The following is a 15,047-nucleotide window of genomic DNA, read 5'->3' on the forward strand; positions in this document are numbered from 1 at the left end:
TAACACATTTAAGGAAATTGACTTAAGCAACATAATCACATGGCTAAAGATATCAACAAAACATAATAACAGGTCATCTCTATCAACTCATACTAACATGAAGGTTTTAGGAACTTCTTAGCTCAACAACATCAACACATATAGCATCAAATAAATAGGGGACAAAACTCATTCAAACCTAAACCATACCAAGAAACTCCATTTTCATGGACATCTAACCTCAAAGCAAGGGTAGGGCACATGGGTGGACTCAACCCATGTTTTGGATAGCCTTACATACCTTAGTGAAGACTTGAAGAAAACCTTGTGGTTGGGTCTTCAATAGAGAACTCAAATCTTGAAGCTCTTGGGACTCTTCTTATTGGTGGAGGATTTGGAGAGGAAGAAGAAGAGAGAGAAAGAGAAGAACTCCTAGGGCTTTTTAGAGAGAGAGTGGGGGCTGAAATTATGATCTCAAAATAGTCTAGGGTGATACATATATAATTTGGGTAAGTTCCCAAATTGCCCCTTCTCAAAAGTTCTGAAAAATAGGCAACAATGCACCTGGCGCGATAGTGGCGCATCGCGCCATTGCAGCGCCAGGCTGATTACACCTAAAACCTGCACACTTCACAGTGGCGCACTGTGCTAGAGACCAAACTACTAAGGCATGTTTCTGGCGCGATAGTGGCGCATCGCGCCCTTATAACGCCAAGGCTAATATTTTCTGGGTTCTGGAAATTGGCTTGAAAAACCCTGCACACCTTTTAGTGGTGCGCCGCGCCAGAGCCCAAACTACTGAGGCATGTTTCTGGCGCGATAGTGGCGCATCGCGCCACTGCGGCGCCAAGCCCAGTTTTCCAGCAATTGCAACCCAGGCCTGAAAATCTCTACTGTGCTAGTTCATCATAGGATCGTCATATCTTTTGACTCCAAACTCCAAAAATTACATTCTTGGTGGCGTTGGAAAGAAGACTTGACGACCTTTATTTTAATGGGTCGTGGGCCACCCAGATTGTCGTCTTTCAAAAGATAGTATCGTTAAAAGTTGACCCCTCATATGAATTCATCCTAAAACTTAGCCACGACGAATCCTTCGTGACCCTACATCACCTCTAGCACTTCTCAATTTCTCAAGGACTCATCTTAAGTCCTGCAAATGCTCCATAATACTCGAGTTCGACCCTACCCAAATATAAGAAGGGTCCGAATCTTAGGGAAATATTTTGAGGGGTGTTACATTATCTCCCCCTTGGGTTCATTCGTCCTCGAATGACGAGTAACCAAGAATGGACTCGGGGCGCAAATCAAAATCAAGAATTTAATCATTCAATCAATCAAATTCTTTAACAATTATCAATCAAGACTCAAAAGGCACAAATGAATTCAAGTCAAGGAAATGGGCATTACCTTCAACATTCTCGTCGGTAGGCACGAATAGATGTGGATATTTAGCTTTCATGGCTTCCTCCGCTTCCCATATGGCTTCCTCAACAAATTGGTTCCTCCATAGGACTTTGACTGAGGCAACCTCTTTGTTCCTTCACTTGCGAATTTGGCGATCAAGAATTTGGACCAGAACCTCTTCATAAGACAAGCTATCCTTAATTCCAACGCTATCAATGGGGACTGCCAATGAGGGATCGCCCAAGCACTTTTTCAACATCGAAACGTGGAACACCGGATGAATAGAGGCTAGCTCTGAAGGTAACTCCAACTCGTAGGCAACACTCCCAATCCACCTCGAAATTTGGTAAGGACCAATATATCGAGGACTGAGCTTCCCTTTCCTTCCAAACCTCATGACACCCTTCATGGGTGACACTTTCAAATGCACCCAATCACCCACCTCAAACTCCAAGTCTCTCCTCCTCACATTGGTGTAAGATTTTTGGCGGCTTTGGGCTATCTTTAGCCTATCTTGGATAACTCTCACCTTCTCCATGGCTTGGTGAACAAAGTCAGGCCCAATCAACTCAATCTCACCAACTTCAAACCACCCAATGGTGATCTACAACTCCTCCCATATAAAGCTTCATAAGGAGCCATTTGGATGCTTGCATGATAGCTATTGTTATATGCAAACTCTATGAGAGGTAAGTTATCATCCCAATTTCCCTTGAAGTCAAGCACACATGCCCTCAACATATCTTCCAATGTCTGGATGGTGCGCTCTGCTTGGCCATCTGTCTGGGGATGGAAGGTTGTACTTAAGTTCACCTTCAAACCTAATCCCTTCTGAAAGGATTTCCAAAATTGGGAAGTGAATTGGGCTCCTCTGTCTGAGATGATAGACAAAGGGACCCCATGCAATCTGACGATCTCATGTATGTACAACTTTGCATAATCTTCTGCGGTGTCAGTAATCTTAAACACCAAGAAGTGAGCTGATTTCACCATTCTATCCACAATCACCCAAATGGAATCGTGTTGCTTTCGGGACCTCGGCAAGCCTGTAATAAAGTCCATGTTGATCATCTCCCACTTCCATTCTGGAATTTCTATGTTTTGGGCTAAACCACATGGCCTTTGACGCTCAACCTTCACCTGTTGGAAATTCGGGCACTTGGAAACAAATTCCGTAATATCCCTCTTCATCCCACTCCACCAATAGATTTTCCTCAAGTCATGATACATTTTTGTGGAGCCTGGATGAATAGAGTATGTGGAACTATACGCTTCAGCCATAATCCTCTCTCGAACATCATTGACATCAGGTACACACAATCTACTTTGGTACCTCAACACACCATCTCCCCCTTTGGTGAAAACCATCACCCCTTGTTTGTGAACAACTTCTTTCAACCGAAGAAGGATGGAATCCTGATCTTGTTTCTCCTTTACCTCTGCTACAAGTGAGGACGTAGCCCCATCTCGAATGTTTACTCCACCTTCATTGTTCTCTTCGAGTCGAACTCCCAATCGGGCTAATCGATGTACCTCCTTCGCCAATTCCCTCCTTCCCTCCTCCACATAGGCAGTGCTACCCATAGACAACCTTCTAAGAGCATCAGCAACAACATTAGCTTTACCTGGATGGTAGAGGATGCTCATATCGTAGTCCTTGAGTAGCTCAAGCCATCTCCTTTGCCTCAGGTTGAGTTCCTTCTGGCTAAAGACATATTGTAAGCTCTTGTGATCGGTGAATACGTCAACATGCACTCCATACAAGTAGTGGCGCCAGATTTTAAGCGCGAATACTATAGCCGCCAGCTCAAGGTCATGAGTTTGATAATTCTTCTCATGAACCTTAAGTTGTCTCGAAGCATAGGCTATCACCTTCCCCCTTTGCATCAACACACAACCCAAACCAATTCTAGATGCATCACAGTAGACCAAAAATCCCTCTGTTCCATCGGGCAAGGTCAGGACAGGAGCAGTGGTTAGCTTGGTCTTTAATTTCTGGAAACTTTCCTCACAAGCATCGGACCATTGGAACTTAGCCTTATTTTGAGTCAGCTTAGTCAATGGTGATGATATGGATGAGAATCCCTCTACAAACCTTCGATAATAGTCAGCCAGACCCAAGAAGCTTCTTATCTCTGTCGGGGATGTGGGTTTGGGCCAATTCTTTACAGCTTCAACCTTCTGGACGTCAACCTGAATACCGTCTCCAGATACAATGTGGCCTAAGAAGGCCACTGATGCAAGCCAAAATTCATATTTAGAGAACTTTGCATACAATACCTGGTCTCTCAAGGTTTGTAAAATGACTCTAAGATGATAGGCGTGCTCCTCTTCATTCTTGGAGTAGACCAGAATATCATCTATGAATACAATCACAAACATATCAAGATATGGTTTAAGCACTCGGTTCATGAGATCCATGAAAGCTGTGGGGGCATTAGTCAACCCGAAGGACATGACCAAAAATTCAAAATGGCCATAACGGGTCTGAAACGCTGTCTTTGGAATATCACACTCCCTCACCTTCAACTGATGGTAGCCAGATCTCAGGTTTATCTTTGAGAAGCAAGTGGCACCCTGAAGTTGATTGAATAAGTCGTCTATTCTGGGGAGAGGGTATTTGTTCTTTACGGTGATCTTATTCAGCTGCCTGTAGTCAATACACATTCTAAGGGACCCATCCTTCTTTTGCACGAATAGGACCGGAGTACCCCATGGTGAGACACTCGGCCTAATGAATCCCTTATCTAACAAGTCCTTCACCTGTTCTTTCAACTCATTCAACTCGACTGGAGCCATTCTATATGGAGGGATTGAGATAGGCTGGGTGTCAGGAAGAACATCAATCCCGAAGTCTATCTCCCTATCAGGAGGGACTCCAGGCAAATCCTCGGGAAAGACGTCGGGAAACTCATTGACAATCGAGACCGACTCGAGAGATGGAGACTCAACATTGCCATCTTTCACTCGGACAAGGTGATAGATACACCCTTTTGAGATTAGCTTCCTGGCCCTAAAGTAAGAAATAAACTTACCCTTAGGCATAACCGGACTACCCTTCCACTCTATGGCAGCTTCATTTGGGAATGTGAACTTAACAATTCGAGTCCTACAATCAATGGAGGTATAACAGACATAAAGCCAGTCCATGCCAAGGATCACATCGAAATCAATCATGTCCAACTCAACCAAGTCAGCCAAAGTATCCCTGTGATGAATTGACACAGTGCAATCTCTATAGACTCTCTCATCTAAGACAGAATCACCCACAGGAGTGGTTACACTGAAAGGCTCAAGAAGATATTCAGGAACTTTATCGAATTTACTAGCCACATAAGGAGTCACAAAAGATAGGGTGGCACCCGGATCCATCAACACATAACAATCAAGATAAGAGACTCGAATCATACCCGTCACGACGTTTAGAGAGTTCTCTTGATCTTGGCGACTACACATGGCATACAGGCGATTTGTACCTCCACTCATACCTGAAGTAGTGCCCCTCTGGTTACCCCTAGCCGGTGGTGCGGTGGCAAAATGCTGGACTCTGTTTCCTCCTGTCGGGCACTCCTTCTAAAAATGGTCCATTTGGCCGTATTTATAACAACCAACCCTTCCTGCTCTGCATTCTCCCAAATGGAGCCTACCACACTTGCCGCATGGTGGCTTCCCTCTCGAGCCTTGACTTACGCTGGCCTGGGATTGAGAACCCTGTGGTCTAAGGTTCTGGCGACTCTGTCCCTACCGATCATACCTGTTCTGCGGCATAGAAGCACTAGCAATAGATGAGGCATAGTTGGAAGGCCTCTTCTGGAAGAAGGACCTGTTGCCCTTGTTTTGCCTCTGTTCACTCTCATGGCCCACTGATTTTACCTTCTTGCTCAGGTGCTCTTCTCTGTCTCTTCTTTTCTTATCCTCTACCTGTTGAGCATACACCATTAATTTGGAAATATCCATATCCGATATCAACAATGCTGCTTTGCACTCCTTCTTCACATGCCTCCCTAATCTGGAGATGAACTTCCTCATCCTTGACCTCATATCTGGGATCATTTTTGGATCATACCTGGACAGCTGGATGAACTTCAGGCCATATTCCTTAACAGTCATACCCTCCTGTCTCAGATTCACAAATTCCTCCACTTTTGCTTCCCTCAACTCTCGAGGAAAGAAGTGGTCAAGAAAGGCTCCCTCAATTTCATCCCACATAGCAGGTTCAGCATCCTCACCTCTACCTTACTCCCATTGGTTATACCAAATGTTTGCCACATCCTTGAGTTGATAAGACACCAACTCAACCCCCTCAATTTCCGTAGCATGCATAGCTTTCAGAATTTTCCACATCTCGTCAATAATGTTTTGAGGGTCTTCATTAAACTTAGAACCTGTGAATGCCAGCGGATTTATTCTCAGAAAGTCTCGAATTCTGGCGGCAGCAGACGGCTCTTGGAAACTAGAGCTAAGAGTCGGCGAACTCTGGTTACCATTTTGGGCAGCCATTAATTGAGTGAGCATTGCAATCGCCCCTCTAAATTCTACCACTGACGTGGGTGCAGGCGGAGTAGCAGGCACTTGGGGCGCCTCCGCATACCTCGCAGGTCAGCCTCTAGCCCTTGCCGGGCATACCTCAGACTGGGCATCTCTGCATTATCAGAATTTCTCTGGCTAGCAGTACGTTTTGGAGGCATTATCTATAACGTATAAACGCACGAATTAGAAGGGAAGTTTCATAGAGTTTAACTCCATCGCACAAATTCAGAGTATGAAAGAGGGGAAACAATTCCTAATGTCCTATAGCCTCCTGCTTAAAAGTGTGGTGCACTACACACCAATAAACAAGACTCTATTAGACACGGCTTCATAGACTCCCTAAGACACTTGAACTCTGGGCTCTGATACCATGTTTGTCACGCCCCAGGAGGGTACCCTAGATGTGACCGGCACTTGAAAGCCATTTCTGACCATCAAGCGAACCACCTAATTCAATCATTCCATCATTCAGTCATATACGCTCAAAGAAAGGCTCAATTATAACATGCTATTTACAATATGGGGGCCGAAGGCCAAATATGTTTAACTCAACAAAATAAGTATAATAGAACTCCTCAAAATAACAGTTCAACCTCCCCACACTCTAGTCTATGAAGCCTCTATCAAAGTTTAGGAGGTGCCAATGACAAGCCCATGGCTACCAAGAAATCAGAGTAAAGGAAACTACAACAAAACTATACAATAAAGTTCAACATCCTCCGGAAACTAGGAGGACTCACCAACTAGCTGGGAGTGTATGTGGATCTTCAACGGAGCACCGGTTGATGATCTCTAGTACCTGTCTCTGCATCATGAAATGATGCAGGACAAATGGCATCAGTACATGGAATGTACGAGTATGTAAAATGGCCGGATGAAACAAACATCAAGGAAACATCAACATCAACTCATGGTCTCAACTCACATATACATGACAACTCACTCAAGTGTCCTAAGTCTAACAAGAATAGTTTAGACGGGACTAACTCATAAGCCACTCAACTAAACTGACTCGGAGCACTATCAAGACCTAAATGGGAGTTTCTCTTATCCGACAACCATCACCTATGAGCCGGTGATAGTACAACAATTAGAAGTTGTTGCCACGTCCATCCATACCTTGCAAGGGCATGAACGCCTCCCTAATCATGGATACCATCGATTAGTCAAGTCTTATCATTTCAGGACAAATAAATGAGAATTATCAAACTTTAACGGTTCGATCCCATGGGAAGCATCTGACTTTAATGGATCCATCCCTACCTACGTTGGCGGCGTAGTTCCTGGGGTTCGAGTACGGACTATACTCTCACCCGCCTCGGTGCTCGATACTCCTCCCATGACTCTATGCTCATAAGACTCCCTCCAATCATCTCAAACAAGCCCTCACGGATAGTTTCATGTGAGACATTTCCAACTCATCAACTCTATTCTCGTTTCAACTCAATTAAGTCATAATGGCAAGTTTCATTTAGGACCTCGTGAATTCTATCCTCCAATTAACTCAATCAAGTCTCATTTAGGTAAGCATTTATGATATCTCCTCAAGACTCATCACAACTCTATGACTTTAGCTCAACAACACAAATAGAATAACACATTTAAGGAAATTGACTTAAGCAACATAATCACATGGCTAAAGAGATCAACAAAATATAATAACAGGTCATCTCCATCAACTCATACTAACATGAAGGTTTTAGGAACTTCTTAGCTCAACAACATCAACACATATAGCATCAAATAAATAGGGGACAAAACTCATTCAAACCTAAACCATACCAAGAAACTCTATTTTCATGGACATCTAACCTCAAAGCAAGGGTAGGGCACATGGGTGGACTCAACCCATGTTTTGGATAGCCTTACATACCTTAGTGAAGACTTGAAGAAAACCTTGTGGTTGGGTCTTCAATGGAGAACTCAAACCTTGAAGCTCTTGGGACTCTTCTTGTTGGAGGAGGATTTGGAGAGGAAGAAGAAGAGAGAGAGAGAAGAACTCCTAGGGCTTTTTAGAGAGAGAGTGGGGGCTGAAATTATGATCTCAAAATAGTCTAGGGTGATACATATATAATTTGGGTAAGTTCCCAAATTGCCCCTTCTCAAAAGTTCTGAAAAATAGGCAAAAATGCACCTGGCGCGATAGTAGCGCATCGAGCCATTGCAGCGCCAGGATGATTATGCCTAAAACCTGCACACCTCGCAGTGGCGCGCCGCGCCAGAGACCAAACTACTGAGGCATGTTTCTGGCATGATAGTGGCGCGTCGCGCTCTTACAGCGCCAAGGCTAATATTTTCTGGTTCTGGAAATTGGCTTGAAAAACCCTGCACACCTTTTAGTGGCGCGCCGCGCCAGAGCCCAAACTACTGAGGCATGTTTCTGGCGCGATAGTGGCGCATCGTGCCACTGTAGGCGCCAAGCCCAGTTTTCCAGCAATTGCAACCCAGGCCTGAAAATCTCTACTTTGCTAGTTCATCTTAGGATCATCATATCTTTTGACTCCGAACTCTAAAAATTACATTCTTGGTGGCGTTGGAAAGAAGACTCGACGACCTTTAATTTGATGGGTCGTGGGCCACCCAGATTGTCGTCTTTCAAAAGATAGGATCGTTAGAAGTCGACCCCTCATATGAACTCATCCTAAAACTTAGCCACGACGAATCTTTTGGACTTAGCATGGTCCTAGGGGTCCTTCGTGACCCCACATCACCTCTAGCACTTCTCAATTTCTCAAGGACTCGTCTTAACTCCTGCAAACGCTCCACAATACTCGAGTTCGACCCTACCCGAATACAAGAAGGGTCCGAATCTTAGAGAAAAATTTTGAGGGGTGTTACATCCTCAAGCCAAAACCCAGCAAACAGATAGAACAAAGAAATGTTGCAAGATAACAAATATCATGAAAGAAGTAGCAAAGAAAATATACCAAAATATGCAGCCTTAATCTTGTGGTGGTGTGACGAGCTCTGCCGCCGCAACTTTCTCTATGTCACACTAAAAACCTATATTCCACCATATCTGACGAAGGTGGTTGATCTTGATCTCCTATCAGCAAGCTTGAATGACGAACCGCCAAGAAGACTACGATATTGAAATGACAGATGAGTTGTTGTTGTATATGGTAGATCTAACTTGACTTGTGAGAGATGCTTCAGAGAAATTGGCGATCTAATTTTGCAGTTCAACAGATAGGGTCGAGCATTGGCGGACCCAGGAATTTTATGAAGGAGGTTCAAAAAAAATATAACACGCTAATTAGAAAAAAAAATGTGCTTATTCGGATTCGAACCCGCGAGCTGAGACAAGCTAAGGCAAAATATTGAACCTCATTTGCCACTGAGCTAGTCATTTGACTTATGCTCAAGGGGTTCAATGTTAAATATATACACATAAATTAAAAATTTTATCTTATATATACAGTATAATTTTTTAACAAAGGGGGTTCGGATGAACCCCCTGAACTTGCCTTGGGTCCGCCCCTGGGGTCGAGAGCTGCAGAGAAAATCTCTCTTCGGTTATGGATGTCTCTATTCGCCGACTCCGGCAAGCTGCTACAACTGCAATAAGTATGTTGCGCTGTTTACGGATCTGCTAGCAAAAGGCGGCGACAACAGTTTGGAATCAGAGCCAACAGCGACGACGGTCGGTGACTAGAGAGGTTCTAGACTGCGTCGTATTTTATCTCCTACTTGTCTGACAGCGAAGTAGAACAACTTGGAATCGGAAGCAATGGCAGTGGCCAGTTTTGCACGGCGGCGTATTGTGTTTTGTTTGCCTTTTTTCAACCGGAGGCAACTCACCACGGCGGTGGTCGATTTTGCACGGCGGCATATTTTTTTGAAAGTACTGTTATTGCTAGTTAGAAGACCGATTCTTAATGGAGATTATCAATTAGGAGGGAGAGTAAGATTGGTGTACGTAAATTCAAAATTGATACACGGCTAGATTTTAGGAGCGAATTTTGAGAAAGGAAGAGAACTGTATAACAGAAATAAAAAGGGGAAGTGGAAACGTTTTTGATTTTGATACAAATCAGAAAGTGGGGCCCGCCTTCCATAGCAAATTTCATCAAAATATACTCACACATGATAATAAAATAAAATTATACCCATATGGAGTAATAAAATAATAATGTTTGTCATATCACATAATTTTCCCTTTATTAATAGTGCAAGAGTTTTCAAACGAATTTATAGTGGTCTCATTTGCACTTCTCCTTTAGTGGTCTTTATTTTTTGTCGATCACTTATAAAAAATATTTTTTTATGAGGCATAAATTTATATTTTTCTTATTATAATATCTTATATTATACCCCAACATGACTTCAGATTTAAAGAACTTGTGTGTGACTAGGCATAAGTTAGATTGTTAATTTAAAGAGCAAAATGTTCAACTTTATATTTATAAATAATGTCCTTACTCCTTATGCCTTAATCATATTATATTTATAAATAATGTCCTTACTCCTCTATCACTACACTCATTTATCCTAATTAAAAATATAATATGATTAAGGCATAAGACATAATTAAAAATATCCATAAAATTAAATGACCGTTTTAGCCTTCTTTTCAAATCTATTCATATATTAAATATATAATTTACATTTAAAAAAAATAATGAAGTGTCTCTCTACCTCCACGAGGTAGTGGTAAGATTTGTGTAGACTCTATTCTCTCCAAATTCCACTTAGTAAGTTTTCACTGAATATATTATTGTAAAAAAATAATAAAGTGATAGTACAAAATAAATGTAAAAGATGAATAGTGTTCATATTTCTAAAATTAATAATAACATTTAGTGTAATCAATTCAGTTTAGAATTGTTTAAATCCTCCACTACCTATTGCAAATATTCTCTTACTATCAAGAAGTATATTAATTCATCTATTAGTGACGGAATCCATTGGTGGCCACCTAAGTTGGCATCAACTTTTACTTAGACACCATAATTAGAATTTATTCATTTTAAACATATCATGTCGGACTTCGTTGTGTCATTTTGACAATCAGCAAAAAATTGAAGTAGAGTGTAAATGTGTAATACACTCGTTGATGATGTGGCAAACAACCAATTAAATGATTACATTTGTCATTTTAAGTAAAAAAATACTATTTTAAAATTTATTTAATAAATAAAATAAAAATAATATTCTAAAAAAACTAATTTCACCCCATCCTCTCCCACCCCTCCCCTCACCCGGCTCTGCTGGAAGTCGTCATCTCCATTACATCCAATAATATTTTTGTATTTTTCTCAATCTATTATTTTCTCTAATTGTTTCATATATTTTTTTTTTCTATTTTGGTGTTGTTTTGTGAGAAAAAAAGAGGGGTAGAGGTAGAGGAAGAGAAAGAAAGAGAGAAAAAGTATGAAGCATGGATGTTGGTATTCATTTTTTCCGATGAAAAAAAGGTAATTTAGAAAAACAATACATTAAAGAATTAGAAGAAAAAATATGGCTTGAAAACATATTTGAATCAAAAAACTTTGACCTCCATTGAAGGAGTTTGAGCTTGAGAAAATGGTGGAACATGGTGACTTGAGAAATGGAGAAGTAGAAGAAGAGAAAAATAAAAAATGGCTAAATACAAGCCTTTCATGCGCTATTGATGAATGTATACACTCATTTTGTCATGTCCGTAAAAAGTGTCAAAATGACATAGAGGAGTCTAATATGATGTGTCTAAAATTATTAAAACCTAGTTAAGGTGTCTAAGTGAAAGTTAGTGCCAATTTTAGATGGTCCGGATGGAATCCACCTGTATTAGTTAAAGAAGAGCTCAACGATACATTCTTGTGTCCAAAGTGTGTCCCAGTTTTTCTAATTTTTTTATTTGGTGTCTGATATTTGCGTAGGAACCTGAGTGTGCTCCTATATTATACATAGATAAATTAAAGAAAATATTAAATATTGATTTAATGTAAACATAATGATTTAAAATCTAATTAAAATTATCAAGGCAAATATTTTTTTTAAAAAAAAAAAGGAAGAAGAAAGATTGGTAGTGTCCTATTCCGAGTTAAATAAGGTTTTTTGTTGAAATTAATAAAAAAATGGGTAGTGTCCTATTCGTAGTGAAAAGAAGTATTTTGATTGTGTGTTATATATACAAGACAAGCAAAAGGTTCTTTCCCAAATCTATTATGAGTTTCTTAAAATATAGACCGGAAATATTCAAAACATAATTAACAATAATAATAATTCTTTGTTTCCCGCTCAAAGTTGGAGAACAAAAACCTAATTTGTTTACAATATTATGTTATAAATAGAAGCGCTTGTGCCTCTTTTTATCGGTGTATTATTTTTACAATGTCTGATCAAAAGCCTTTGCTTAGCATTAAGAAGACATTCTTTTACAATTTCTTTCCATCAAAAGCTGAAGAAGAAGTTTGCAAACTTAACAACACTCCATGGGTAGTGACTCGAGAACTAATTGAGATAAGGGACTTATACCCTGCCCCGAAAATTGATTTGAAAAACCCGTGGCAGATCAAGAAAAAGATTACCAATGACGAGGTTGTTGTAGGAAAGATGGTGATTCCATTTTACGAGACTTTTGAGTACATTCTTCGATATTGGACGTTGGATGTGGCCAAAAGTTTGGAGAACGGGTATGGTGTGCCTGTTGGCGTGTGGGATGTAACTGAGGAGAATGTCCCTAAGAAGTATGAAGGTGGAAGTGTTTGCTTAAGGAAGTTGTACAATGATGACTATTCTCTTTCGTGCATCCAATTGTTCAACAATCGAGGATTAGGTGTTGGTGATGAAATTGGACTTAATTGGGATCCTAGATCTTCAAGTTTAATGTTCAAATTACTTTCTCAGGTTCACGCTTAGTGAAAGGTCCAAGAATTTAGGACCAAAAACAACATACCATAATCTTTTTATTAGGATTACTCTTTTTGTACTTGTGTTTTCATTCCTTATTTACTATAGTGCTCTTTTAATATGAGAATAATGTAGTTCGGTGGGTTTCGTGAACCCCCAATCATTTAGATATGCAATTTCGCAAAGCAGTAATAGTATCCTCTGCATCTTCCAAACACAGAGAAGATAGAGCTGATATAAAATTCTCAAATTCTCTAACTTTGTGTCCTCTTCGAACACAGTTAGTTCAAGACAGGACAATCATCGATTCTCACATATCGTAGTTTTGCAAAGTTTGTTTTACTAGTTTTCTCCACTGATTGATTTCTCCTTTAAGTTGCAAACAAGAATGGACACCTCCCTGGTAAGTTCTCCAACACGCGCCAAAAGGTCATGTTTTTTGCCTTATTGACACTAAATGTTCTATCCCATATCAATTGCTAGGTATGTGATGGAAAAGAAACATAAGTTTTGCCCTTAACGGATAGCTCGATGGTCAAGATTTCAAAATTTCAAAGCAGGGGTGGGGATACATTTACTCTTCAATTAGACAATAGGTATGAACTTCTATGTATGTGTGGCAATAGGGACAAAGCTTGGTCTTCCACGAATAATGCAATAGTTAAAAGGTCAAAATCTGAAACGCCATGTTACATCTGTGCAGATTTTGCATTTCTTCTAATTCCTACTGCTTCCTGATTTAAGCTACTGAAGAGATATTTATTCCTAGACTCATATAGTCAAGCAGTTTCATTTGATGGATACGGAAAATATACCTCCGCAATGATATCATGAATTTTCGGAACATTCACATGATTGAAGCCCAAAATATACCTAGCTAACCTGAAATTTATTGATAGCTGATATAATATTTTCAAATTCTCTAACTCTGTGTCCTCTTCTAAACATAGTTGGTTCAAATGAAAAGTACACGTACAATCCATTCTACTAATAAACAACACAAGTGTCTGTCATTACTAAAATTCACTTCCAAAGTTCTTTTGTTGTTGATTCAGATAAGAATATACTCTTCTTTGGCAACAATTTATCTAAGCCAAGTCAGCAGAAGTAAAGGAAAATACTTCTACAAAGAAGATTATACTCAGAGCAAATGCACAAGATAAGGACGTACCATGATCCCATTTCGCACAGGAGCTCACTAGTAGAAGGTTTGAGGCAAAAGGTGAATATACATGAAGGAGCAGAATATGTTCCTTTCTTTTCCTAAGAGAGAATTGATAATGACTCAAAAGCTAATAGAGACAGGACCTGACATGATATTTTATCCGAACAACATGAGGCACATCAGGAAAAACATTACTCATCAAGAACTCTGTGTTGAAAAGCTGTGGATTCCATTTTCTGCGGTGTTTAAGTATATTCTTCCATACTGGGATTTGGAGATGGCAAGATGTTTGGTGAACGGGAAGGTGTTGCTTGTTGACTTGTGGGATGACACGTAGGAGAATGGCCCTAAGAAGTATGAAGGTGGAAGATCTACTTTTAGGAAGCTGCGTAATGATGACTATTCTTTATCGATCATGATATTGATCAAAGATCACGGATTGGCTGTTGATGATGAAATTGGGCTATATTGGCGTCCTAAGCATTCAACAATTGTTTTGAAATTGTTTTCTAAGGTTGGTGATTCAGCAAGTAGGCCTGTATTGACAGATTAGGGGCCTGTAGGGAATATCTTCAAGTTTTATGTTCAAATTCTGTATATAATTCAAGAATTAGGACCAAAAACCAACATAACATAGTCTTTGGGTTGGAATATATGATGATTCTTCAAGTTCCTAATTGGAATATATGATGATTCTTGAAGTTCCTAATTGGAATATATGATTATTCTTTTCTCAAATTTAATCTGCCTTTTGTACTTGTGATTGGAATAACTGCTTTCTGTCCTCTTTCTCAGTTTGTATATTTCTTTCGATACAACCTTTTCTGCATTTTTACTTGAATTTGCTGACATCATCGATCGTCTTCACACCTTTATTTTGCTGATCTGAATTTGCTTTATACTTGAATTCTAGTAATCAAGTGTCTGCATTAGCATTAGTCATTGTAGTTCTCCACGTTCACCTAACAGAAATATGCACAGAACATCAAAGAGACGGTGTTCATCAGAAGCATCTGTAATTGATGACTATTTTCTTTCATATATCGAATTGTTCAACGATAGTGGATTAGGCGTTAGTGATGAAATTGGGCTTTATTGGGATTCTAGATCTTAGTGAAAGGTCCAAAAACTA

At 40.1% G+C, this 15,047-nt stretch overlaps 1 protein-coding gene across 2 annotated transcripts; it reads left to right on the forward strand.

The window, feature by feature from the left end:
• The first annotated feature begins 12,229 nt into the window (after positions 1-12,229).
• On the forward strand, positions 12,230-14,653 carry LOC129877203 (uncharacterized). Of its 2 annotated transcripts, none has more exons than XM_055952699.1 (2): positions 12,230-13,346; positions 13,806-14,653. In XM_055952699.1, the coding sequence occupies exon 1, from the start codon at positions 12,232-12,234 to the stop codon at positions 12,757-12,759; it is 528 nt and encodes a 175-aa protein (XP_055808674.1). In that variant the 5' UTR covers positions 12,230-12,231; the 3' UTR covers positions 12,760-13,346; positions 13,806-14,653. The 2 variants fall into 2 exon arrangements, with proteins under 2 accessions (XP_055808674.1, XP_055808666.1); XM_055952691.1 differs by having other exon boundaries at positions 12,230-13,153; positions 13,234-14,653.
• Positions 14,654-15,047: the final 394 nt, after the last annotated feature.

This window comes from Solanum dulcamara, chromosome 2 (genome assembly GCF_947179165.1).
Source record: "Solanum dulcamara chromosome 2, daSolDulc1.2, whole genome shotgun sequence".
NCBI lineage: Eukaryota > Viridiplantae > Streptophyta > Magnoliopsida > Solanales > Solanaceae > Solanum > Solanum dulcamara.